Source organism: Diceros bicornis, chromosome 38 (genome assembly GCF_020826845.1).
Source record: "Diceros bicornis minor isolate mBicDic1 chromosome 38, mDicBic1.mat.cur, whole genome shotgun sequence".
NCBI lineage: Eukaryota > Metazoa > Chordata > Mammalia > Perissodactyla > Rhinocerotidae > Diceros > Diceros bicornis.
Window position 1 is genome coordinate 10,865,441 of NC_080777.1, and position 27,088 is coordinate 10,892,528.

The 27,088-nt window shown below is 42.7% G+C and overlaps 1 protein-coding gene across 1 annotated transcript; it reads left to right on the forward strand.

The window, feature by feature from the left end:
• Positions 1-20: 20 nt before the first annotated feature.
• Positions 21-26,736, forward strand: HHIPL2 (HHIP like 2). Its single transcript, XM_058533922.1, has 9 exons — positions 21-350; positions 5,364-6,016; positions 6,905-7,048; positions 8,870-9,201; positions 10,074-10,200; positions 17,873-18,018; positions 22,561-22,642; positions 25,551-25,633; positions 26,360-26,736. Exons 1-9 carry the CDS (start codon positions 21-23, stop codon positions 26,734-26,736), a joined length of 2,274 nt encoding a protein of 757 aa, XP_058389905.1.
• The last annotated feature ends 352 nt before the right edge of the window (positions 26,737-27,088 follow it).

Here is a 27,088-nt window from a genome sequence, read left to right on the forward strand (position 1 = left end):
TGAGTGTTCCCAAGGCCATGATGCTGAGAAAATCCATTCCTAGGTGTGGTCCCCCCAGGTCCCTCTGGCGGGTCCCCTGGCTCCTTACCTCTTCCTGCATTTTCTGCCTCTGCCTCACATTCTTCTTGGGCCAGGTGGGTTTGCTGCAGGCACACCCCCAGTGCCTGGATTACGGGCCCCCCTTCAAGCCCCCCCTGCATCTCGAGTTTTGCTCTGACTACCAGTCCTTCGGCTGCTGTGACCAGCGTAAGGACCACCGCATCGCTGCCCGGTACCAGGACATCATGGACTACTTTGATCTGAGGGGACATGAGCTGTGTGGCCGTTACATTAAAGACATCCTTTGCCAGGTAAGCCTGAGCATAAAAAATAACCCTGTGGGGAGGGAAGTGGGGGAGCTGGCTTAGAAAAGTGCCTTCCAGCTGCAGCAGATCGTCGGGGTGCTGCGCTGGATGGCATGGGTCCTGGGGGGCTGCTCTTCGGGCATCCAGTCCTTTAGAAGCTCACCGGTGGCTGCTTTGGGCTCTGGACAGGCACACGGAGGCGAGGGTGTGCTGAGTTTGGTTTCCACTGGTTTCCCAAAGCTCTCCCTCTGGGGTTCTGTGGGCCCTGCTGCTTTCTCAGGCCCTGGGGGAATGAGATGGGTATTATTCCTGAAGCTCTCAGAGCAGCTATTGTCTGGGTCCCCCCTGCAGTGCTCTGAGAGCTGGGCACAGTACACACCTGAGGTGTTTACGGCGTGTGTGGAGGGAGTGGTGGCATCTGCTGGGGTCCAGTCTTCCTCTGGGTCATTTGTGCCGGGGCTTTCTGGGGTGATGATGGTGGTGGCAAAGGTTGGGGGGCTCTCCCCAGCATTCCGGAGCTGGACTGGGAGAACGTTAAGCCGCTGAGTGGCAATGACTCACAGAAGTTCTGCTTCTCCTGGCTCTCCAGCGGCCAAAACCCACATCCCTGGCAGGCGTCACCTCAGTTGAGCTCAGCCTGAACCTATGCCTGGTGCAGGCTGCACACACTGCCTTTGTGGGAAGAGGGGTTCAGGGGTGCAGGGGACAGTCAGCATTGGAGAGCTGGTGAAAGAGGTTGCCATGGGGAGGAGAGCTCTAATGATGTGTTGGGGGGAGACACAGGAAGTCCAGGCAGACTTTTGATCTGGGACCCTCCAGGGCATGTCAGCGCAATGACTTGGCTCTCCTGCTGCCACTATTCCAGAGCACGCTAGCCAACCCAACTCCCCATGCAGGGAAAACAGCAAAGCCTGGCACAGAAGCCGGCCCCCCAGGTGACATGGCCCTAGGCTGTGCTTTCTCACCTTGGGCATCACTCCTTCGCAGTTTCCTGGAGAAATAACTCTGGGATAAACATTTGGGTAGAAGCTGGGCTCCTATGAGCAACATTGAGACTATTAATTTCTGAAATACCCCTGGTAAAAATGTCTCCTCCCTCCTCCTTTCCCTATTGGGTGAGGTTTCAGAAAGCCAAATTCAGCAGCTCTCCTGTTTTAGGGATTTGAGGAATCAGAATAACCTATACGTGTCTATTTATTAAAATTTACAAGGACCTCTCTTTCTCTTCCCCTACACGTGTTCCGCCAATGATTCTGCAGGCAGTTAGGATGACCCCCATTTTACTGACGAGGAATCAGGAGTTTTAAAACACTTGTCCAAGGTCTATGCCAGGGCGTAAATCCAGAGGCTCAGGCTCCAAGTCCTGTGCTGTTCTGGTCACACCTGCCAGAGTACAGTCACAACAGCACTGGCCCATTCACTTCGTGGTTTTCTGACCTCAGGCGAGCCTCAGCTCCGTTAGAACAGAGCCTCTGTGTGTCTTGCTCGCTGCATCCGCAGAGCAGAGAGCAGTGCCTGGAGCAGAGTGGACACTCTCCCTGGGCCTTAGTTTTCTAAGAGAGAGAAGTGATAGTTACTGAGCTAAGTAGAATGGATTGCTGTGCAAGAGTGTGCCATGGTGGTGGTTATATTTCCACAGCCCCCTTGTGTTCCCTGGTATTTCACTCTTATTTCTGTTGCCCCCCTTCTTTTCTTCCTCCTCCCCAGGAGTGGACGGAGTCACTGAGGTGAGACTCAGGGCAGTTCACAGCAGCTCGGACAAGTATCCTAAACTGAAAAAGGCAGCCCAGGGGGAGACGCTGGGAATCTCTGTGCTCTTTCTTCCCCTCTTCCCTGCTCTGCCGTCTGCAACCAGGGTTGCAACAGGAGAGGTCAGGGAACTCAAATACATCCGGGAAATGGTGCAGGTCCCTTTGTCAAGTGATGAGAGAACAGACAGTCCTGTGCTGGCCCGCCATCTGGCTGGGAGAGATGTCTGATCAGAAGGGGGTTCTGGACCAGTGGACCCTGCTCTGTTCCCCGGCCCCAAACTCTACTCTTAAAGCAGCCTTTCTTCCTTTCCTAATCTCAGTTGCTTCTGTCTTCCATCACTATTGGGAGTTGGTTGTCTACCCCCAGTATTCTATTTTCCTCCAAAAAAATGCTATAATTTAGGGAGGCCTGAGAAGCAGATGCTGCTTCGGGCACACAGTCCTTGTATGTTTGGGTAAAGAGCAGCCGTGTGGCCCTATAGCCACAATCCAAGTTTGTGTAGCTCCCAGCATGGCACTTGGTATATATTAAACACTTAAATATTTTAAATAAATATGTGAAGAAATGACCATATGCCTAATCTCTGGGACTGATCCACCGTGAGTCTGTTTTGACTCTTTTATTTTATTGAGGTCATAACAGTTTATAACACAAATTTCAGTTGTACATTATTATTTGTCAGTCACCATATACATGTGCCCCTTTACCCCTTATGCCGACCCCCCAACCGCCTTCCCCTCTGTTAACCACTGATCTGTTCTCTTTGTCTATGTATTTGTTTATCGTCCACATATGAGTGAAGTCATACAGTGTTTGTTTTTCTCTGTCTGGCTTATTTCGCTTAACATCATACCCTCAAGGTCCATCCATATTGTTGCAAATGGGATGATTTTGCCTTTTTTTATGGCTGAGTAGTATTCCATTGTATACATATACCACATCTTTATCCGTTCATCAGTTGATAGACACTTGAGTTGCCTGCACATCTTGGCTATTGTGAACAATGATGCAATGAGCATAAGGGTACATAAGTCTCTTTGAATTTTTGATTTCAAGTTCTTTGGATAAATATCCAGTAGTGGAATAGCTAGGTCGTATGGTATTTCTATTTTTAATTTTTTGAGGAATCTCCATACTATTTTTCGTAGTGGCTGCACCAGTTCGCACTCCCACCAGCAGTGTGTGAGGGTTCCCTTTTCTCCACATCCTTTCTGACATTTGTTGTTTTTTGTCTTGGTAATTATAGCCATTCTAACAGGTGTAAGGTGATATCTCATTGTATTTTTGATTTGTATTTTCCTGATGATTAGTGATGTTGAACATCTTTTCATTTGCCTGTTGGCCATTCATATATCTTCTTTGGAAAAATGCTTGTTCATATCCTCGGCCCATTTTTTGATTTTTTTTTTTTTTTTTTTTTGGTAAGGAAGATTAGCCCTGAGTTAACATCTGTGGCCTATCCTCCTCTTTTTGCTGAGAAAGATTGGCCCTGGGCTGACATCTGTGCCCATCTTCCTCTACTTTATATGTGGGTTGCCGCCACAGCATGGCTTGATAAGCAGTGCGTATGTCCGCGCCTGGGATCCGAACCCACAAACCCCAGGCAGCGGAAGCAGAGTGCGTGAACTTAACCACTATGCCACCAGGCTGGCCCTGGGGTTGTTTGTTTTCTTGTTGTTGAGTTGTATGAGTTCTTTATATATTTTGGAGATTAATTCCTTGTCAGATATATGATTTGCAAACATTTTCTCCCAGTTGGTGGGTTGTCTTTTCATTTTGTTCATGGTTTCCTTTGCCTTGCAGAAGCTCTTTGGTCTGATGAAGTCCCATTTGTTTATTTTTTCTTCTGTTTGCTTTTCCCGAGTAGATATGGTATTCAAAAGGATCCTTCTAGGACCAATGTCAATGAGTGTACTGCCTGTATTTTCTTCTAGGAGTTTTATGGTTTCACGTCTTACCTTCAAGTCTTTAATCCAGTTTGAGTTAATTTTTGTGTATGGTGAAAGATAATGGTCTATTTTCATTCTTTTGCATGTAGCTGTCCAGTTTTCCCAAAACCATTTATTGAAGAAGCTTTCCTTTCTCCATTGTATGTTCTTAGCTCCTTTGTCAAAGATCAGCTGTCCATATATGTGCAATTTTACTTCTGGGCTTTCAATTCTGTTCCATTGATCTGTGTGTCTGTTTTTGTACCAGTACCATGCTGTTTTAATTACTATAGCTTTGTAGTATATTTTGAAGTCAGGGATTGTGATGCCTCCAGCTTTGTTCTTTTTTCTCAGGATTGCTTTACCTGTTCAAGGTCTTTTGTTGCCCCATATGAATTTTAGGATCCTTTGTTCTATTTCCGTGAAGAATGTCATTGGGATTCTGACTGGGATTGCATTGAATCTGTAGATTGCTTTAGGTACTATGGACATTTTAACTGTGTTTATTCTTTCAATCCACGTGCATGGAATATCTTTCCATTTCTTTATGTCATCATCAATTTCTTTCAATAATGTCTTACAGTTTTCATTGTATAGGTCTTTCACCTCCTTGGTTAAATTTATTCCTAGATATTTTATTCTTTTTGTTGCAATTGTAAATGGGATTGTATTCTTGAGTTCTCTTTCTGTTAGTTGGTTCTTAGAGTATAGAAATGCAACTAATTTTTGTAAGTTCATTTTGTACCCTGCAACTTTGCTGTAGTTGTTGATTATTTCTAATAGTTTTCTGATGGATTCTTTAGGGTTTTCTATATATAAAATCACGTCATCTGCAAACAGTGAGAAGTTCACTTCCATTTGGATAATTTTTATTTTTAAATTGTAAAATATTTCAAATATATAAAAAAGCACAGAAAATTAAATAATTAACACTCAGATTTAATAAATGTGAAACTTCTGCCAGATTGTTTCAGATTTGTATAAAGAAATAAAATCTTACAGATCTGTATCTGTAAGATTTGATAAAGGGAAAGATAGAGAAATTTGGTACCTACTATCTCTTCAAAAAAATCCACCATTTAATAAAACTTTGTGTGTCAAGAACTAAGTTAAAATGGTAGAGCTGTATAGTGAATATGAGAGATTCCGCCCCACCTCTTTCTGCCTTCCTGGGTAGAAAATCTGGGTCCCAGAGAAGAGCTTTACCAGTAGTTGGTAATAGAAACTCCAGAACGCTGATTCTTTCCCAGACCATTTTTCCTTCGTCTTCTCAAAAATTGGGACCAGTCCCATTGTGACTAGTCTGACCACTGAGATTGAAACTCCTTCTCTTTTCTAGGAGTGCTCGCCCTATGCGGCCCACCTCTATGATGCTGAGAACCCTCGGACGCCCCTCCGGAACCTTCCTGGCCTCTGCTCTGACTACTGCTCTGCATTCCACTCTAACTGCCACTCCGCCATCTCCCTGCTCACCAATGACCGTCGCCTCCAGGGGTCCCAGGAAAAGACTGGTGCCCACTTCTGCCACCTCCTCAACCTTCCTGACAAGGACTATTGCTTCCCTAACATCCTGAGGAATGACCATCTCAATCGCAACCTGGGTGTGGTGGCCGAGGACCATCAGGGTTGCCTGCAGCTCTGCCTGACCGAGGTGGCCAATGGGCTGAAGAATCCTGTTTCCATGGTCCATGCTGGGGATGGCACCCATCGCTTCTTCGTGGCCGAGCAGGTGGGGGTGGTGTGGGTCTATCTGCCTGACGGGAGTCGCCTGGAACAACCCTTCCTGGACCTCAAGAGCATCGTGTTGACCACTCCATGGATTGGGGATGAGAGAGGCTTCTTGGGGCTGGCTTTTCATCCCAAATTCCGCCGTAACCGCAAGTTCTATATTTATTATTCATGCCTGGGCAAGAAGAAGGTAGAAAAGATCCGGATTAGTGAGATGAAGGTTTCTCGGGCTGATCCTAACAAAGCTGACCCAAAATCAGAGAGGTGAGCCATACGCAAGAGAACTCTGTACTGTGCTCCAAAATAATGCCAATCATTTCTCTGAGATGATATAGGGGACCTTTCCTGGTTTTAGAGCCATCAGCACATAATGTTGACAAAGGAGTCATTGCTGATTAATGAGGACAGCCAAGTTAGACTTTTGAGTCAAAGGTCTTCATGGGGTATAGCCATCACCTTACAGTTACCTAACTGGAGCCATGCTTGCTTGGTTTTACAGAAGGTAAGCAAAGGTCAGTGGCCATAAGAGTTTGGGAAATGATTATAGATAATATCAATATATTAAACATAATAGCAGCCTCTGATTATTGTATGGTCATTAGATCCCAGGCCCTTTACCTTGAACGTGGGAATTCTCATCCTCCCAGGAGGCTGTGGCACAAGGCCATAAAGCTACTGATGCACAGTCAGATGAAGGACTCAGCTCTAACTGACCCTGAGCTCATACTCTTTCCAGTTTTCTGTTCTACCTTCTTTCCCTCTTTTCTTTTCTGCCTTATCTCTCTTTTCCCATATAGACAGGATGAAGGAATGAAAAGAGCATGAAGAACTGATAGACTAGCCCCTGCTGGTTTGCTCAAAGGAAGGGATTGAGAGTTCTTGCAGAGCAGAGAGCAAGGCCAAGGAAGGGATGATTCTTACCCTGGCTGTGTCTCCAGCTCATGAAGTTATGATATGAAAGAAAAACAATCCATCAAGGAGTCATACTAGGAAACAAGGGATGCCTCAAAGCCTCAAAGCTACCTGCTTTGTGATCTTTGGAAACTCTGAAGCAGGTCCTACCTAGCTTGGACCAGTCATTTCTGAGTGTCTCAAGAGGATGCCGCTTCAGCTTGTATCAAAACCTCACGCATGGATTTTTTTTCCTTCCAGGGTTATCTTGGAGATAGAAGAACCAGCCTCAAATCATAATGGTGGACAACTTCTCTTTGGCTTGGATGGCTATATGTACATATTCACTGGGGATGGAGGACAGGCTGGGGATCCCTTCGGCAAGTTTGGAAATGCTCAGAACAAGTAAGCTGGATGGGGGCTGGGCCCCTGTCCCTTTAGGGTGAGCCCCTGGTGCGACGTTTTTGCTGAGATGGGGTCTGCAGAGGGTCAAACCCAAATCACTTACTGTAAAGCGTAGCCCCCTCTGTTGAGGCAAGTGGGAGGAGCATTTGGTTTTTTGTCCTATGCATTTCAGGCAGTATGTTTTGGTAATTAATATTATAGATGCTCAATGTAACTCTCAGAGGCCTATGTAGAGATGAATTCAGAATGTTTAATATATGTTAGCAGGCCATTATTTACCACACCGAGATCTGACCGTCCAATTCAATTCAGCTCAGCAATATTATTGAGCACTGTGTTCCAGACACCATGCCAGGCCCTGGAAACACATGAGAAGTTAGTCAATAAGAGCTAATATGTCTGGGGTGCTTACTGTGTGTCGGGTGCTGTTCTAAATACCTTATGTGTATTCAAGACTATAATTCTAACAACTCATGAGGGCAAGAATGTTTATCTATCTTGTTAACTGATGTATCCCCTGCACCTAGAATAGTGTCCAGCACAGGGAGTCCCTTCATAAATACATGTGGGATGAATGAATCCTATGAAGTGTAGGTATTATGATAGCCATTTTGCAGACAAGAAGACAGAGGCAGAGAGGAATAAAGTCACTTGTCCAAGGTCACACAGCAAGTAAGTGGCAGAACCAGAATTCAAACTCAGACAATCTGGCGTGGAGCCCACTGAGGCTGCGTTGCCTAGATAAAGGTCATGTGACCCTTCTGCCCTTTGCGCCCAGCAAGCACTTGGCTCCCATTATCCCTAGTAAGAAAAATATTAAAGTTGATAATAATGAAGAGCTAACATTCGTCAAATGCCTACTGTGTGTCGGGAATTCCATTACATGCTCTGTACACAATAACTCATTTAATCTTTATGTCACAACCACACTGAGAGGCAGTGTTATTCTCTCCTGCTTTACAGAGGAGGAAACTGAGGCCCAGAGACCACGGTCATTGGCAGAGCCTCTCAAAAGCCTCTGTTCTTTCTACTGACCGCATTGCTGTATGAGGAAGAACAGAACTCGGCTTCTTTCAAAAACTCGTAGTATTAGACCAAACTTGAGAGAAACCATCCCATTATAAAAAAAATTGAGGCTGCAACTTGCTCAGGGTTACATGGGCCGGGACAGCATCAAAGTTTTGCCTAGTGGTTCTCTTGGAGGCAAAAATTGGGAAGTCTTGACATCTTATATATATGTATATATTGTCTGTGTGTGTGTGTGTGTGTGTGTGTGTGTGTGTATACATATATGTCATGTCTCCCCACATGATTCTTGGAAGTTGCTTGAGATTGGCCCTCCTGAGCAGTCTCCTCAGGTCCTGTGCTATTTTGTTTTCTTTTAATTAGAATACTTATCATGAGATTTACCCTCTTAAAAAAATTTAAGTGTACAATACAATATTGTTAATTATAGGGACAACGTTGTACAGCAGATCTCTAGAACTTACTCATCTTGCATCCAAATGGCCAACAGGTGTATGAAAAGATGGTCAGTGTCACTAATCATCAGGGAAATGCAAATCAAAACCACCATCAGATATCACCTCACACCTGTTAGGATGGCTATTACCAAAAAAACCCAAAACACATCAAGTATTGGCAGGATGTGGAGAAATTTGAACCTTTGTGTACTGTTGGTGGGAATGCAAAATAGTGCAGTTGCTATGGAAAACAGTATGGAGATTCTTCAAAAAATTAAAAATAGAACTAGCCTATGATCCAGTAATTCCACTTCTGGTGATTTATCCTGTGCCTGTTCCTTGGCCTTCTTTCTTTCAGAAGTTCCTTGCTGGGAAAAGTACTAAGGATCGATGTGAATAGGGCGGGCTCGGATGGCAAGCGGTACCGAGTTCCCCTGGATAATCCATTCATTTCTGAGCCAGGGGCCCACCCCGCCATCTATGCCTATGGGGTCCGAAACATGTGGCGCTGTGCCGTGGACCGAGGGGACCGCATCACGCGCCAGGGTCGAGGCCGGATGTTCTGTGGGGACGTGGGACAGAACAGGTTTGAAGAAATTGACATCATTGTTAAAGGCGGGAACTATGGCTGGAGGGCCAAGGAAGGGTTTGAATGTTACGACCAAAAACTTTGTCACAATGCTTCTTTGCGTAAGTAACAAGCTCTCTGGGTGATTTCTTGAATGAGTTGAGTGGGTTGGAGGTGGAGGTGGGGGAATAAAATGTGGGAGAGTCCTACCCTGTGGGTGTTTAAGTGCTTTTATTTGTGTCCTATGTGACAGTGCTTCTCAGGGTGGTCCTCCAGCCACTGGCACCTGAAACACCTTGAATTCTTGTTAACCTAATGGATTTGAATCTTGGGTGGATTAGGGGAGTGGGATTGACCTAAGAATCTATATTTTAAATAAATTACCCATGTGATTTTTAGGTATACTATTCTAAGAACCAGCTGGCAGAGGAAAATTGGTGGCTGTATGTTTTTATTTATTTCCCAATTGGGATAGCCCACTGAAATGATATTCTATATATAGTCAAGTAATAGCACAATCCCTAAACATCAATAATCAAGGCATGCTTTAGAAACTCCACTTGGCTTAAAATTCCAATTTTCTGACTTTATCGCCATTGCTTAGCCTTTTTTTGTCCTCTAAATTACAAAGCAGTCTTACAGACCCTCACAATATTCCAAATACTTAAACCTCAGTATCTGCCATATCAACCTAAAGGGAAAAATTTAGGTGTGTGGATTTCCAGATCACTGACTCACAGATGGGGGAATTTCGGCTTCCTCTCTGCTGGCAGAGGCCAGTCAAATGGGAAGCTCACAAATATCATGGCTGGTCCATTGAGAAAAATAAACGATTTTTTATTTATAACTCACTTGGCTACCTGTCCTACCAAAGACCAAGAGATAAAATGTTCTTCACTCCATCAGGCAACTACATTAAAAAGCCCCCTTCTTCCTCCTCAAAGCTCCCAATTTTTAGCCAAGACACTCACTCTTTTTCTTTGTTCCTGGACAGATGACATTCTGCCAATCTATGCTTATGGCCACACAGTGGGGAAGTCAGTCACTGGAGGTTATGTCTACCGGGGGTGTGAATCCCCAAATCTCAATGGCCTCTACATCTTTGGGGACTTCATGAGTGGGTAAGGAAGGGTTGATTTCCCCTCTCTCTTTTTTATTTTAACATTTTTATTGAGGTATAAATTACATATGGTGAAATGCAATCTCTTAAGAGCACAGTTGGATAATGTTTAACTAATGTATACACTCATATTGCCACCAACCGTATCAACATGCAGAACATTTCCATCACTCTAGAAGGTTCCTTCTTGCCTATTGCCTGTCAATACCACCCCATTCTTACACATTCTTACACACAGACATACACAGACGCACACACACACACTAGCCAGAGATAACCACTCTCATCACAGGTTAGTTTTGCTTCTAGAACTCTCCATAAATGAAATTATGTAGTATGTACTCTTTTTTTGTGTATGGCTTCTTTCATTCAATAATGTCTGTGAAATTCATCAATGTTGTTGCATGTATCAGTAGTTTGTCTCCTTTATTGTTTTGTAATATTCAATTGCATGAATATGCCACAATTTATTCATCTATTTCCCTGTTGATGGACATTTTGGCTGTTCCTAGTTTTGGGATATTGTGAATAAAACTGCTACAATGTTTTGCAGTTTTCAGTGGAGACGTCTTGCACATCTAAGTATTTCACAGTGTTTAATGCTATGGTAAATGTTAGTTTGTTAAACTAACAATTTAACAAATTTCTGTTTGTTAAATTTCTTGAACAATTTCTGGTTGTGAATTGATATTATATTTTTGTATATACTATACATATATATATATGAGCTTATATCCAGCAACCTTGTTGAACTCTTTATTAGTTCTAGTGACTTTTTTTGTAGATTCTATTGGATTTTCTACGTAGAAGATCATTTCGTCTATGAATATAGTTACTTTTTCTTTTCCTGAATTTTTGGAAGCCTTTTATTATCTTTTTACAGACTTTTTGTTTCATATTAAACCTTTATCATTGAAGCAATCTTGCATTCCTGGGATAAACACCACTTGGTCATGATGTATTTGATTAACATATTATTTTCGTATTACTATATTGTTGGATTCAATTTGCTAATGTGTTGTTTGGATCTTTTTGCATCTATGTTCATGAAGGGATAGTGAGCTATAGTTTTTCTTTCTTGTAATATCTTTGTCAGATTTTGGCATCAGGTTAATTCGGGCTTTACAGAATGAGTTGGAGAGCCTCTTCTTCAATTATCTGGAATAGTTTGTGTAAAATTTCTTCCTTATGTGTTTCTTCATTCCAAATGAAGCCATCTAGGCCTGACATTTTCTTGTAGACAACGTATAGTTGGGTCTTGTTTTTTGATCCACTCTGACAATCTCTGTCTTCTAACTGGTGCATTTAGACCATTGACATTCAAGGTGATTATTGATATAGTTGGATTAATATCTACCATATTCATTATTGTTTTCTATTTGTTGACCTTGTTCTTTGTTCCTGTTTTTGTCTTCCACTCTTTTTCTGCCTTTTGTGGATTTAATTGAGCACTATATACAATTCCATTTTCTCTCCTTTCTTAGCATATGAATTATACTATTTTTTTAAAACTTTTTTTAGTGGTTGCCCTAGAGTTCACAATATACATTTACAAGTAATCCAAGTCCACTTTCAAATAACATTATACCACTTCATGAGTAGTGAGTACCTTATAGTAAGAAAATAATCCCACTTCCTGCCTCCTGTCCCTTGTATCATTGTTGTCATTCATTTCACTTATATATAAGCATACATAAGTATATATATAATATATAATAATTTATATAGCATTGTAATCTATTATTGTATTAATAATTATTATATAATACATTAATAATTATAATTATACTATATTTATATTATACAATTATCTATAATATATAATTATATGCGTAAGCATACATAATCAAATACATTGTTGCTATTATTATATTGAACAAACTGTTAGCCGTTAGATCAATCGAGAGTAAGAAAAACAAAAGTTTTTTTTTTTAATAATTTTTATTCATTTATTGATTTTTCCCCCAAAGCCCCAGTAGATAGTTGCATGTCATAGCTGCACATCCCTCTAGTTGCTGTATGTGGGATGCGGCCTCAGCATGGCCGGAGAAGTGGTGCATCGGTGCTCGCCTGGGATCCGAACCCAGGCCGCCAGCAGCAGAGCGCACGCACTTAACTGCTAAGCCACAGGAGTGGCCCGAAAAACAAAAGTTTTAATTTTACCTTCACTTATTCCTTCTTTGATGCTCTTCTTCATTATCTAGATTCAGGTTTCTGACCTATATCATTTTCTTTCTCTCTAAAGAACTTCTTGTAACATTTGTTGCAAGACAGATCTACTGGCAACAAATTCCCTCAATTTTTGTTTGTCTGAGAAAGTCTTTGTTTCTCCTTCATTTTTGAAGTATAATTGCACCCGGTACAAGATTTTAGGTTGGTGGTTTTTTTTCTCTCAACACTTTAAATATTTCACTCCCCACTCTTCTTGGTTGCATGATTTCCAAGGAGATGTCTGATTTAATGCTTATCTTTGCTCCTCTGTGGGTAAAGTTTTTTTTCCCCCTCTGGCTTCTTTAGAAATTTCTTTTTTCTTTTTTGTGAGGAAGATTGGCCCTGAGCTAACATCTCCAATCCTCTTCTTTTTGCTGAAGAAGACTGGCCCTGGGCTAACATCCGTGCCCATCTTCCTCCACTTTATACGGGACGCTGCCACAGCGTGGCTTGACAAGTGGTGCATCGGTGTGCACCCGGGATCCAAACCGGCAAACCCCGGGCCACCACAGCGGAGCGCACGCACTTAACCACTTGCACCACTGGGCCCACCCCTGAGATTTTTTTCTTTATCTTTGATTTTCTGTAGTTTGAATATGATATGCCTCTGTGTGAGTTTTTTAATCATTTATCCCACCTGATATTCTCTGAGCTTCTTGGGTCTGTGGTTTAGTATCTGACAATTTAGGGAAATTCTCAGTAATTATTGTTTAAAATATTTCTTCTGCTTTTTTCTCTTTTTCTCCTCCTTTTGATATTCACATTATGCTTATGTGACACCTTTTGTAGTTGTCTCACAGTTCTTGGATATTTTGGGTTTTTTTTCTGTCTTTGTTCTCTTTACTTTTCAGTTTTGGAGGTTTCTACTGAGATATCCTCAAGCTCAGAAATTCTTTCTTCAGCCATGTTCAGTCTACTAATAAGCCCATGAAAGGCATTCTTCATTTCTGTTACAGTGTTTTCGATCTCTAGCATTTCTTTTTGGTTCTTAGAATATACGTATCTCTGCTTACATTGCTCACCTGTTCTTGCATACTGTCTACTTTATCCGTTAGAGCCCTTAGCATATTAATCATAGTTGTTTTAAATTCCCGGTATGATAATTCCAACATCCCTGTCATGTCTGAGTCTGGTTGTGATGCTTGCTTTGTCTCTTCAAACTGTGTTTTTTGCCTTTCAGTATGCCTTCTATTTTTTCTTGATTGCCAGGCATAATATACCGGGTAAAAGGAACTGCTGTAATGAGGATTTTGGTAACATGGTGGCGAAGTGTGGGGGCAGGGGAAGTGTTCTATAGTCCTATGATTAGGTCTCAGTCTTTTAGTGAGCCTGTGCCTCTGGACTGTGAGCTTCACAAGTGTTTTTCGGTTATTCTCCCCCCACCCATACGCACTTAGGTGGGGCAGGGTGGCCTGAGTGGGCTAGAGTTGGGTGTTTTCCTTCTCCAAGCCCATTAGGCTCTGATAAAATCCCAGCAGGTTAGTCTCTAGTTAAATAGTCTCTTCTGAGGGCAGACGCTTGTTAAGAAGAACAGAAAGCACTGGCATATTCCAAAATGGTTCCTGTCCCCCTCCCCTATGAGGGAAGCAAGAGGGGATTTTTCTCTGATATTTACTGTGGGAACCTGGTCCAGCTCGTGGAGGTGAAAGTCACAGAAGTGTGGGGATCCCTATGACTGGGCACCCCTGGAGCTTTTAACTCTCAGACTTGTCCACACTGAGCTTCCAGCAATTTGTCAATTACAGTTTAGGTTTTCCAGCCATGGCACTGATTCCCCTGTGGGTTTCTGCTCATGCTTTTCTGCAAGTTGTGATTCTCTGTATCTGCCTGTCTGTCTCTCCAATTTTGGTGGCAGTGGTTTGCCCTGTGACCTTGCTTCTCTTACAGATCTAAGAAGAGTTGTTGATTTTTCATTATGAAGTGGTGACTTCCAAGCTTCTTACATGCTGGGGTGGAAACCAGAAAGCCTCTGAAATTTTCCTTATGGGGACTTTTAACTACAAATTCGATTTCTTTAATAGTTATAGGCTATTCGGTTTATTTCTTTCTTTCTAAGTGAGCCATGGTAGTCTGTATCTTTCAAGGAATTTGTCCAGTTTATGTAAGTTGTCAAATTTATTGGCATCAAGTTGTTCATACTATTCCCTTATTATCCTTTTAATAACTGTGGGAACTATAGTGATGTCACTTTTCTTATTCCAGATATTGGTACTTTGTGTCTTCTGTCTCTCTCTTTCTTTTTTTTCTTGTCAGTCTGGCTAGAGGTTTATCAACCTTATTGATCTTCTCAAAAACTAGCTTTTGGATTCATTGACTTTTTTCCTATTATTTTTCTATTTTCTATTTCATTGATTTATACTCTTTTTCCTTCCTTTTTGCTTTGCGTTTAATTTGCTCTTCTATTTCTAGTTTCTCAAGTTGGAAGCTGAGGTCATTGATTTGAGACCTGTCGTCTTTTCTAATATATATGTTTAGTGCTATAAATTTCCCCTCAAGTACTGCTTTAACAGCATCTCATAAATTTTGACATATTGTGTTTTCATTTTCATTTAGTTAAAAACATTTTCTAATTTCTCTTTTAATTTCTTTGTTGCATGAGTTATTTTGAAGTATGTTCTTTGGTTTCCAAATATCTGAAGATTTCCGAAGATCTTTCTGCTATTTAGTTTGATTTCTAATTAGTTTGATTGTGGTCACAAAACATACTGTATATGATTTGGGAGATTGTCCTGGATTATCTAGGTGGGTCCTAAATGTAATCACAAGTATCCTTAGAAGAAGAAAGTAGAGGGAAATTTGAAGACAGAAGAGATAGAAGGCAATGTGACAATGGAAGCAGTGAGAGAAGGCAATGTGATTTGGGACCATGAGCCAAGAAATGAAGACAGCCTCCAGAAGCCAGAAAAGGCAAGGAAACAGGTTGTCCTCTAGAGCCTCTGATGGGAGCACAGCCCTGCCAACACCTTGATTTTGGCCTAGTGGAACCCATTGCAAAATTTTGGCCTCGAAAACTGTAAGAGAGTAAATGTATGTTGTTTCAAGGCACCAAGTTGTGGTAATGCATTACAGCGGCAATAAGAAATGAATACAACCATTCCCAGTACTCTTCATTCCTTTGTGTAGATGCATATTTCCTTCTGATATCATTTCTTTTGCTTGAAGAGCTTCCTTTAACATTTTTTGAAAAATGGGCCTACTGGTGATGAATTCTTTCCACTTTTGCATCTTTATTTTTCCTTCATTTTTTAAAGATATTTTTGCTCAATGTAGAAGTCTATGTTGACATGTTCTTTCTTTAATTCTTTAAAAATGTTATTCACTCTCTTCTCTTTTGCATCATTTCCAATGAGAAATCTGTGGTCATCCTTATATTTGTTCCTCCATATTTAATGTGTCATTTTTTCTCTGGCTGCTTTTAAGGTTTTCTCTTTATCATTGGTTTTGTGCAATTTCATTGTGATATCCTTGGTGTAGTTATCTTCATGTTTCCTGCCCTTGGGTTTGGTTGAACTTATTGGATCTATGAGTTTATGAATTTCATCAAATCTGGAAAATTTTTGGCTGTTATTTTTTCAAATATTTTTTCTATTTCCCCACTCCCTCTCTCTCCTCTCATTGAGATACTCCAATTACATGTATATTGGGCCACTTAAAGTTTTCCCACAGCTTACTGATGATTATTCTTGTTTAAAATTTTTTCTCTGTGTTTCATTTTGGATAGTCTATTGCTATGTCTTCAGTTCATGAATCTCTTTTTCTGCAATGTCTAATCTGCTATTCATTCCATCCAGTGTTTTTTTAAAATCTCAGATGTATTTTTCATCTCTAGAAACTTGATTTGGGTTCTTTTGTATCTCCCAAGTCTCTACTTAACTTTTTGAACATATGGAATATAGTAATAATCACTGTTTTAATGTTCTTGTCTGCCTATGTCAATTCTGTGTCAGTTTTGATTAATTGATTTTTCTCTTTATTATGGGTTATATTTTCCTCCTTCTGCACCTGCCTAGTAATTTTAGATTGGATGTCAGACATTGTGAATTTGACTTTGTGGGTGCTGAATATTTTTTGTATTCCTATAAATATTCTTGAACTTTGTTCTGGGACACAGTTAAGTTACTTGGAAATAGTTGGAGCCTTTCACGTCTTGCTGTTAATATTTGTTATGCAGGACCAATATGGTGCTTATTCCAGAGCTATCTATTCCTCAATATTGAGGCAAGACTTTCCTGAGAACTCTACCCAATGTCCTGTGAATTATGCTCACACTGTTCCTGACCCTGAGTAAGTGCCAGGTACTTTTCTTTCTAATTCTTTCCTTTGTTCACAGTAGTTTCCTCACATATATCTGCTGTTAAGTATGCTGACGGATACTTGAGGGAGACACTCTCCAGATCTCGGGGGTCCATTCTCTGTGCAGCTCTCTTCTCTCCAACATCTGTCCTGCAGACTCTTCCTGCAGTGGTCTTCCTGGACTCTCATCTCTGTCTTTTCAACTCAAGGAGTCTTTTAGGCTCTGCCTGTTTTCCCTCCCTGAGCTGGAAACTCTCTCAAGGTAATAAGCTGGGACAATTGTGCAGCTTACCTTGTTTGTTTCCCATATCTTAGGGAACACAGTCCTCCATTGTCTGATCTCCAGTGTCTTTTAAACTATTATCATTCTATTTTGTCTAGGTCTTTGCCTGCTTTGGTAAATCTGTTCCCTGTTGCCCCATCTTAGTTAGAAAGGATGTTAATATTTTTATGCTGCAATTCTTGGTTATGGAGATGGGGTCGAGTTGTTAATTGGCCAGTTCCTTTATCATCACTTGTTAGATCCCTGGGGTTTAATTGAAGCATATTTATTAGAATCACCTGCAGTTGGGAATCTCCTGTTTCCATAAAACTTTTCAGGTGATACCTCTGGTTTGCCCAACTTCCTTTCTTTTTTCTTCTAAAAACCTGCTTTAGTTCAGATGGATGACAGAAGGATATGAAGCGTCTATCTGTTTGTATACAGACATAATAATAAAAATAGCTGTGGGTTTTAGAGCCCTCATTCTATGCTAGGCACATGTGATGTATTTATGTATATCATTTTATTCAACTTTCACAAGTCTCTCCCATGGTAAATTCCATTACCATTCCCCATTTTACAGATGAGAAAACTGAAACTTAGAGATGTTGAGCAAATAGCCAAAGGTCACACAAATAATAAAAATTACATTAGTCTTTTATAGTGGTGCAACCTTCACAGGGCATCAAACTCCTCTTATAATAGAAAATGAACTTAGCTGTCTGGGACAAGTGGGTGACTGAGGTACCGCTAAAGCAGCTTTTTCGATTCTTGGAAGAGGGTAGTTATTAATCTCCTATGGGAGAGCCAGTCCTAGTACTCTAGGATTCCCTGATTCTAGGAAGAAAAATATCCTGCAAGGTGGAAATATGGATTCCTAAAATATAAGGTTTTATTTTTCATCTAGTCGACTTATGGCTTTGCAGGAAGATAGAAAAACCAAGAAATGGAAGAAACAAGACATTTGCCTGGGCAACACTGAGTCTTGTGCTTTCCCAGGGCTGATCAGCACCTACAGCAAGTTTATCATCTCCTTTGCTGAAGACGAAGCAGGTAACAAACTTACAAAGTTATTCTGTTTCTGCTTACTGGAACTTAGATAATCACAGGCATTGTGAACTGAACATTTATTATCATTATTATTGTTATTTAAGTAGCAACTACCACTTCTATTTTCACTATCATTTAGTCACCTTTTATAATGTACAGGATACTGTTCTAAGTAATCACAACACCCCCATGATGTAATTATTATGCTCGTTTCACCAATGAGGAAACAGATTGAATATGCCAATCTACCTCTCTTGGTTGAGCTGCTTACCTCATTGTGGTCTACACTTGGGTCTTTTCAATCAATGTCTACACTTGGGTCTTTTCAATCCTTTAGGTATGAGGGAGGTGCATGTGCCCCCTCCTTCCTGATTTTATTCTAGTCTGCAATTATAGGAACGTGGACAGGGCCAGTAGTGGGGCAGACCAAATGGATGGTGGGTATTTATCCTGCTGGTGTCGCCTGGGAGAGAGCACCTCTGATGATCAGCCACTAGCTGGATTGGGCTCTTTCCTGACCCTGCCGAGGGTTCCAATGGCTGTGAATGAACAAGGGAGACTTTCTTTCTTAAGAGATCTGAGAAAAGTGTAGACAGCGGGAGACTACTTACTATACAGATTAGGCGTATGTTAAAGCCATTCACGTCCACGAGCGACAGAGCGGGACTGTGCGAGATTTTATCACGCTACTCAGAACGGAGCAAAAAAAAGGCATGTGTGTACATACGAGAGAGAGAGAGAGAGAGAGAGAGACAGCTCTAATAAATTTCTCAAAATTTTATAATCAGAAAGTGGATTTTTAATTTCAGCTTTGCCTGTTACGTTTTCGAAAGATAAAATTTATTTTGTTTTATGTAAGTGAGGAAAGGGCCTGCTGTCTTTTCAGTATTGGGCACTGCATCTGGCCACGCCTGGAGGCAAGGAAGAGAATAAACTGACCTCTCAGGGTTGACCTCTCAGGGTCTCCTCCAGACCTAGGATTCTCTATAAGTGTAAACCAGAACCTCAAAGATTTCCTACATATTTGGTTTCTTTCCACTCTGAGCCATGGGGGGTACTGTACAAGACCTTTGAGTAGCACTTAAAGAAATCCAGCCAGCTCCTGGATGCGTTCCTCTCAGCTAGCTTATGAATAGGCAGTTTGAGATGACTATTTTAGAGGAGCAGAGGGTATTTTGGAAAATTCAACTATTCTTCATAGGGAAGAGTCTCTGTGAGTTCCAAATTCGAAGTCCAAACATGTAAAAAAGGAGAGAACCACATTTGGCAGGATGATGCTCAGTGGAAAGTGGATGATGTGAGAGCCACAGGCCTGGTGGGGCCTCACCCCTGCTGGAGCTCCCAGAGACTGCTGCCCCAAGGAGGCTGGAGCCCCCTGGAGGCAGGGCTGCCCAGGGACCCTGGGCTTCTTCTGTGGCTTGCTTCTTTCCACCACAGAAACCCTGGCTCTGTTGGTTTGTTTTTTTGTGCCTGTGGACTTCTTGCAGGAGAAAACAGGCAGTTTTGGAATACCAGTCATCTGGCAAGCAAAACTAAGTGTCTTTGGCTGAATTTTATGGAGTGGACTTGCCAAGGTCTTCCCAAGCCAGACTCTGCCCAAGAGCAGCCCTGACACCAGGAAGGCTGTCCCCAAGGCAAGTTATTTTCTTCCAGAGTTGCTTGCTTTTGTATTTCTGCACAGAGTGGTTCAGATTTTCTGTTTGTGTCATAGTCTTTTCCACTTACAGACATATTAGATCTGAGTATGATTTCATTATTTTATTACCAGTCACCAGTGTTAGATAAGTCATTTTTAATTGCACCGGAGAACTCTGCCTCCACTATTGCTACAGCTCATTTCCTGAGTTCTTCTAGCTGACAGCTGGTGTAAATAAATGACTGCAGAGAGAGTGGTGGGTGTGGGGCTGCCCATTACTGGGTTCTGATGGGTTGGATTTCTGAATGTCAGTTACTGAAGCACATTCTCAAGAGGGCTGCTCGAAGTAATAATACTTGCAGTAAATTCACATTGCATGCATGTTGCTTTACATGGCAGATTATAGTTTTTGGGTGTGTGTGTATGTCTGTGTGTGTGTTTTGCCTTAAAATATATTTTTAAAAATGTCAGTTGGATGCTACAGATGAAATTCATTTCTTGCATTGTTTTCCCCTAAAAATGCAATGGGAAGTCTATGGCATGTTTAGGATGTACAATTTACATAAAGTGTAGTCATGTGTAGGGAATATGCAGCAATGCAGGGTTTTCAATTCTCCTTTTAGACCAGGAATTCTTTGCCGTGGCCCCTGTACAAGGGCGACCTGTGTACATGCAGACACTTAGCATACACCTCATTTATCTAATGGTTGAATCAGCTCTAATGGTGCCTGGAGTTTCCAATCAGAGTAGGCTCTAGAGTAGGGTGTGTCCTAACTCCTCAGACCCCTTACTAGGGGAAGATTATAAATATAGTTAGTTTGTCAGGATACAGTTGTGCTCTTTTATCCATGGCCTAAAAATATTAAATGGAAAATTCCAGAAATAAACAATTCATAAGTTTTAAATTACATGCCATTCTGAGTAGTGTGACAAAATCTTGCACAGTCCCGCTCCATCCCTCCCGGGATGTGAATCATCCCTTTGTCCAGGGATCCACACTGTATACACTACCCGCCCATTAGTCACTTATTAGCCGCCTCGGTTATTAGGTCCACTGTCATGGTATCACAGTGCTTGTGTTCAAATAACCCTTATTTTACTCAATAATGGCCCCGAAGCACAAAAGGAGTGATGTTGGCAATTCGGATACGCCAAAGAGAAGCTGTCAAGTGCTTCCTTTAAGTGAAAAGATGAAAGTTCTTGACGTAAGAAAGAAAGAAAAAAAATTGTATACTGAGGTTGCTAAGATCTACAGTAACTTTTATTATAGTATATTGTTATAATTGTTCTATTTTATTATTAGTTATTGTTGTTAGTCTCTTACTGTGCCTCATTTATACATTAAACTTTGTCATAGGTATGTATGCATAGCAAAAAACATAGTGTATATAGGGTTCGGTACTGTCCGCGGTTTCAGGCACCCACGGGGGGTCTTGGAATGTATCCCCTGCGGATAAGGGGGGACCACTGTACACAAAAGCAAACTTTGTCAGGCAGCTGTTGCCCTGTGTGTGCGGCTCTGCAACGACCGTGAGCCTCACACTCAACACGAGGCAAACATTGGTCACTGTTCCCCACAAGTTCAAAGAAGATTGCTTAAATACCCAGAGCTGTCTAAAGCTCCAGGCTTCTCCAGTTTGCAATTTGGTAGATGTTTCTTTCCATAAAGTTGAGAGAGAGCATGTGTAGAGCACACGGCAGCAAGTGGATTAGATTCGGTGCAACGGCACAAACATCACGCCAGGTTCACAGAACTGTCACAGCAGCAGCCCCTAAGCATAGAGAGAGAACAAAGTAAGAGTAACCACTGATTACGGAACACTTTCAGTTGAAGACCTAATAATCATGTGAGTGTTATTATCCCCATTTGACAAATGAATAAACAACATGAAGGTTACACCTTGAGAGGTCACCCAGGACAACACAGATAGGAACTGGTGTTATCAGAGTTCAAACTCAGATTTACCTAACTCTGAAGTTGGGCTCATAAGCTCTATACTATACTGTCCCTCCCTGGTCACTGCAAAATGAGGTGGAATGAGGTAGTTACTGTGAGAAAAGACTGAGGTTTTCTGGAGTTCAAACAGGAGGAACTGGGAGGAAACGGGGGCCCCTCCTAAAAGAGGTGAAGGAGAGAGTGGGTGGAGGCGATTTCTGTGGGGTGTGGAGAAGACCAAGAGGAGAGTCTGAAGAGTGGGGAGGGTCACAGGAACTAAGGAACCCCAGGACTGAAGAAGGTGGAAATCGAGGAGAGTGATGTGGGGGGCAGGAGGAAATAACGGACTATGGAAGGGGCCATAGAAAGTGACTAATAAATGCACCTCAGAAACCCTGGCTCTGTTGGTTTGTTTTTTTGTGCCTGTGGACTTCTTGAGGGAGAAAACAGGCAGTTTTGGGATGCCAGTCATCTGGCAAACAAAACTAAGTGTTCTTGGCTGAATTTTATGGAGTGGACTTGCCAAGGTCTTCCCAAGCCAGACTCTGCCCAAGAGCAGCCCTGACGCCAGGAAGGCTGTCCCCAAGGCACCGCCCCCTGTCAATGGCCTATTTCAGTGTTTCACAGAGGATCCTTTTCAGTAGTAAAGTGTTGGGGAAGGAAATGGAGGTTCATTGAGGTGAGGTTTCTGAGAGCAAAGAGATGATAAAGGAGAGGCCAGTTGGCTTCAATGAACATCAACAGAAATGTGCCTCTGCTGGGCCACACTCTGAGCTAGTCTTCGGGGGCTCAAAGATGGACTTTCTCCTTAAGGAGCTCACAGTCCAGTGAAGGCCTAGCTGTCCATCAGGATTTGGGGAGGGCTCACTGCATTTCGGGGCCATAACCACATGTGGGTGATTTTGGTGTATGCGGCTCTGGGTCTCAGCCCTCCCTCACGTCCTGTTATTGACTGCCTGTTTCTGTTTTTCAGGGGAGCTCTATTTCCTGGCCACCTCTTACCCAAGTGCCTACACCCCACACGGATCTATTTACAAATTTGTTGACCCATCAAGGTGAGATTTGGTCTTATTTTCTTCTCAGGTGCATTTTTATCAGTTCTTTTCACGGCAGGTCATAAAAACAGTCCTCACTCCCCAAGAATTACCAGAAATTGTCAATGAAGCAAATCTTTGCTTTAGATGAAAAGCAGATTGGGCAAAAAAAAAAAAAAAAATGTGTAAGACTATGCCTCTATAGGAATTATGGAATATGTGGGAGATGGTCTCTTTGTGGCTAGAAATGAGGATTTTGAGCCTTTCTAGGATGACTAGTCTGGACCTGTGGCTCCTGTTTTGTTTTTGTTTTTTTAATATGCTTCTGGAAACTTCTGTCTGGGATCATCTGACAATGGGTGTACACCTCTGACCACCTGAGTAAGTACTGCCACCCAGTCCCCTGGGTTTGGTCGAGGTCTCAAGGTCCTTGGCAAATATCTTAAACCGTCAGGTTTCTGCACCTGACCGTTTCTGGAATTCAGCGGCAGTATTTATTCACTTAGTGGACTCTATGCTGTTTACTTCTGCTTCTCTGCCCACCTCTCTCAGAGGCTGACCAACATCCCACTGATCAGGCAAAAGCCACGATACTGTACGGCTTCCCATCTGTGAGGTTGTTGAGTGTGTGATTGGTACCTGCATCTGGGAGGATGATGCTGTGTATCTATCTATCTTGAGGGCTCTAGGCTGTGCACTGGCTTTATCTCAAAGCAAGACAGTCTCCCCACGAATCAGCTTGAAGATAGACCAGTGGAGGAAAACTACCTACGAGGCTTACATTCCCCATATCTGGGGTGGTGTTCAGAAGACATTTGGCGAATAGGTCCAGTTGCTGCTCAGGGCTCAGGAGCCAGGCCCAGCTCAGCTCCATTTGGCAACAGGGCTCTGGGTTTAGGTGTTCTCAGAAGTTCCTGGAAGAGGCTCAGTCCCTGAGGCTGTGCCTGGGGCGCTGTCATGATAGCTGGTACAGGATCATCAAGGGGTGAAGTAGGTACTGGGCTGTCTCCACTACTGGGTCTGTCTCTTGTGCTTAGGGGTGGAGCAAATCCACAGTCTTTAACGTGCTTCAAGTTGCTGGTAACGCCTGAGTGGGGTGTTCTGTTCTTTCCAATAACATGTTTCCTGCGTGAATCCCTTTTCCTTTCCTGATTTGGTTGGGGGATAATTTAGCTCCCCTCTGTCACAGGAGCAGCCGTGAGAGGTCAGTCATAAAGCATCTGTAAAGCCTGTTCCACACTGAAGTCATCCTTACTCATTCACTGTTCTCTCAAGTTGACATGGATTGAGTTCTTGCTGTGGACCAGGCGCTGTGCTAGGGCGCATGCAGGCTCTCATTTAACGCTGACAGAATCCCAGGGAGGCAGGTTAGCACCCTCAACCTACAGATAAGGTAACTGAGCCTAGATCAGTTAAATCACTTGCCCGAGGTACAGCTAGTAACAGAGGGCCGAGGACAGGAACTCAGTTCTCTTTGTGGGTCAAACCATTTCAGCACCACCCATTCATTTAGTTATAATTATGTTGAATTGTACAGACTTTCTTTCAGCTTCTGTAGCAGTGGATCCAGATTCTGCTCTGCCTACTTATCCAGCCTGTCTTTGCACTAAACGCACCCATCCCAGCATTCTGAGGAGCAATCCATTTATTTATGTATGATTGCTTTCCCCTTTCGTCTTTTCCTCCTGCCCTTCCTTTAGAGTCGTAGACCCTGGAGCCTGGGTTTGAATCTTGGCCTTGCCACCGACTAGCTGTGTGACCTTGCATCTGTTTCTTAACCTTTGTGTGCCTCAGTTTCCGCTCTGAAAAATGGGGATAACAATAGCACCTACCTCATAGGGTTAGGGTGAGGATTCAGTGAGTTGTATTTATAAAGCATTAGTATGGTGCCTAAGCACTATAAAAGTGTTCATTAAATAAGTGAAATTGCTTTTTTTTTCACCTGGGATGGGTATGACAGCAACAAGAGACAAAGTTGGAGCAATGCAGAGAAGGGGGCAGTGGGGACTGGCTGGAAAGTTACAGCTCTGCTCTGAATAGTGGAAGTGCTCTTGGTCTCCAAGGTCCCTTTTATTTTGGAAGATGCACCCACGGGACAGCAGTATAAGAATTAGTATACTAGGAGGCAGAGAGGCTGGCATTATGTGAGGGGCTGTGCCATAAGTTCTTGAAGGGATTCTCTTGAAAAGGAATCACCACCACCACCATCATCATCATCATCTCATCATCATCATCAACATCATCATCACATCATCATCACATCATCATCATCATCCACATCAACATCATCATCTCATCATCATTATCATCATCATATCATCATATCATCATCATCATGTCATCATTAACATCATCAACATCATCATCATCATCATCATCATATCATCAACACTATCAACATCATTATCATCATCATATCATCATCATCATCATCATCATCTGTGCAGCACTTGTTATGTGCTGGGCACTGTTCCAAGTGTTTTTTTTCAATCTCATTAAAAAATTTATTTAAAGTGATTTATCAATCACTTATGGTGTGCCAAGTACATAGCTGTCATTTAATCCTCACCATCTCCCTGCAAGCATGGGTAGTATTACTTTTTCTATCTTATAGATGTGGAAATTGAAACTTAGCAAGGTTTACTTACTCATGGTCCCCGGGATTTGGACCCAGTTCTGTCTGTCACCACGCCCATGCCCCTAACCCCCTCCTTACACTGTCTCCTAAGGGCCCGCCATGTCCCTGTGTTGCTCATGTCATTTATCCTCTCCATCTGAGCTCATCACATATTTCCCACTACATTTATCCCATCCCCATGGATAAGGGAGGGCTGAACCCAATTCTTGTGAATGTATGCCTTCTGGCGAACTTGATTTCCTGGTTCCATCTTCGGAGTCTTGTGTCCTCACTTTTTCTATCTGTTTTCAGGCGAGCACCCCCAGGAAAGTGCAAATACAAGCCGGTGCCGGTGAAAACCAAGAGTAAGCGGGTCCAGTTCAGGCCACTCGCCAGTGAGTCCATCTCTGTCTTAGGCTCAGACTTTGGTGTTGAGGGGCAGGCACAGTGCCCTCTGCAAGCAGTGCTCCCGGGGTGGGAGGTCTTTGTTTCTCACCTAAGCTTATCCTCTGGATGAGGGCTGTAACTGTGGCTCAGTCTGTACATGTCCTCTGCATGCCAGAGTGAGTGGGGCAAACTGCTTCCCCTGTGACCTGTTGTCCTCTATTCATTCATTCAATCAACTGTCATGTATTCATTCATTCATTTGGCATCATTCATTTAGTATTGACTTTGTAGCAGTCACTGTGCTGATCCCTGGGGATACAGCAGTGAATCTGACCTGAAGGAGTTCAGAGTCAAATGAGAGAGGGGTAGGTAATGCAGGCCAATAAAGAAATAAATACAGCTCCGAGGTTCTGGTATAGAAGGATGTTTGGGGGCCTGAGAAGGCCTCTAGAGTGAGGATGTCTCCCTTGGGGTAGGGTGGGGAGTCAGGAAAGACTTTAGGAGTGGGATACTGTCTTAAGGGAAGTATTCCAGAGCCATGTATCACTGGAGTGACCCTATTAAAAAAGTGGTATATTTAGATCAAGGCCAGTTAAGGGAATTAAAAAATATTAATTTCAAAAGAACTTATATTAAAGAACCCTCATGCAGTCGTAGGTTTCCTGGGTGGTGCTTTAACTAGAGCTAGTTTCCAGGACTTAACATTTCTCACTAAAGAAATGCTTGTTTCGCAGAGACGGTCTTGGACTTACTAAAGGAGCAATCCAAGAAAGGTGCTAGAAGATTCTCCAGTGCAACTTTAGCTTCCAGTCCAGACCGGGCCTCATCTCGGAAAGGCTCCTCCAAGAAGCCGGCTTCTCCCACAAGCAGCAGGAAGATACCTCGAGGGTCTAGTGCAAAGAAGAGAGCCAGAGTGTGGTCCCCAGGCCCCCAGGGGAAGAGGAGGAAGAGCCTGAGGACCCACAGTGGCAGGGTGAGCCAGTCAGCCCAACGGAGGCGAGCTAGCAGAAGCCTCCCTTGGCCTTTTCTATCTAGGTGGCCGACCAGGGGACATGCGACGGGAAAACCACCCCTCCACGTGGAAGGTGCTGCTGCTGAACGTGGACCTTAGATGTATGGGAAGCGGGGGTGGAGGTGGCACAGGCGGAGAGAACTTAGGGGCGGTGTGGTTGTCCTGTCTGGGGAAATCTTGCTATCTGGACAGATGCTCTTTGCTGCTTCTGCGGGGAGACCCAATCCCACGTTGCCAGTGCACCTGGCTTATCCTATGCACTTGTCTGTCAAACTGCTCAGAATCCCACTGCACGTCTCTATTTTGTTTTGTAAATGCCTATGACATAAGGTAATAAACCAACACTTACTCAAATGGATGCATATCCTTTGATTTTCTGGATGTTAATCTGGCATGCCTCACCAGTTTGCCTAAGAACCATATTTCACTCCCATGCCTCATCCCAGGTCTA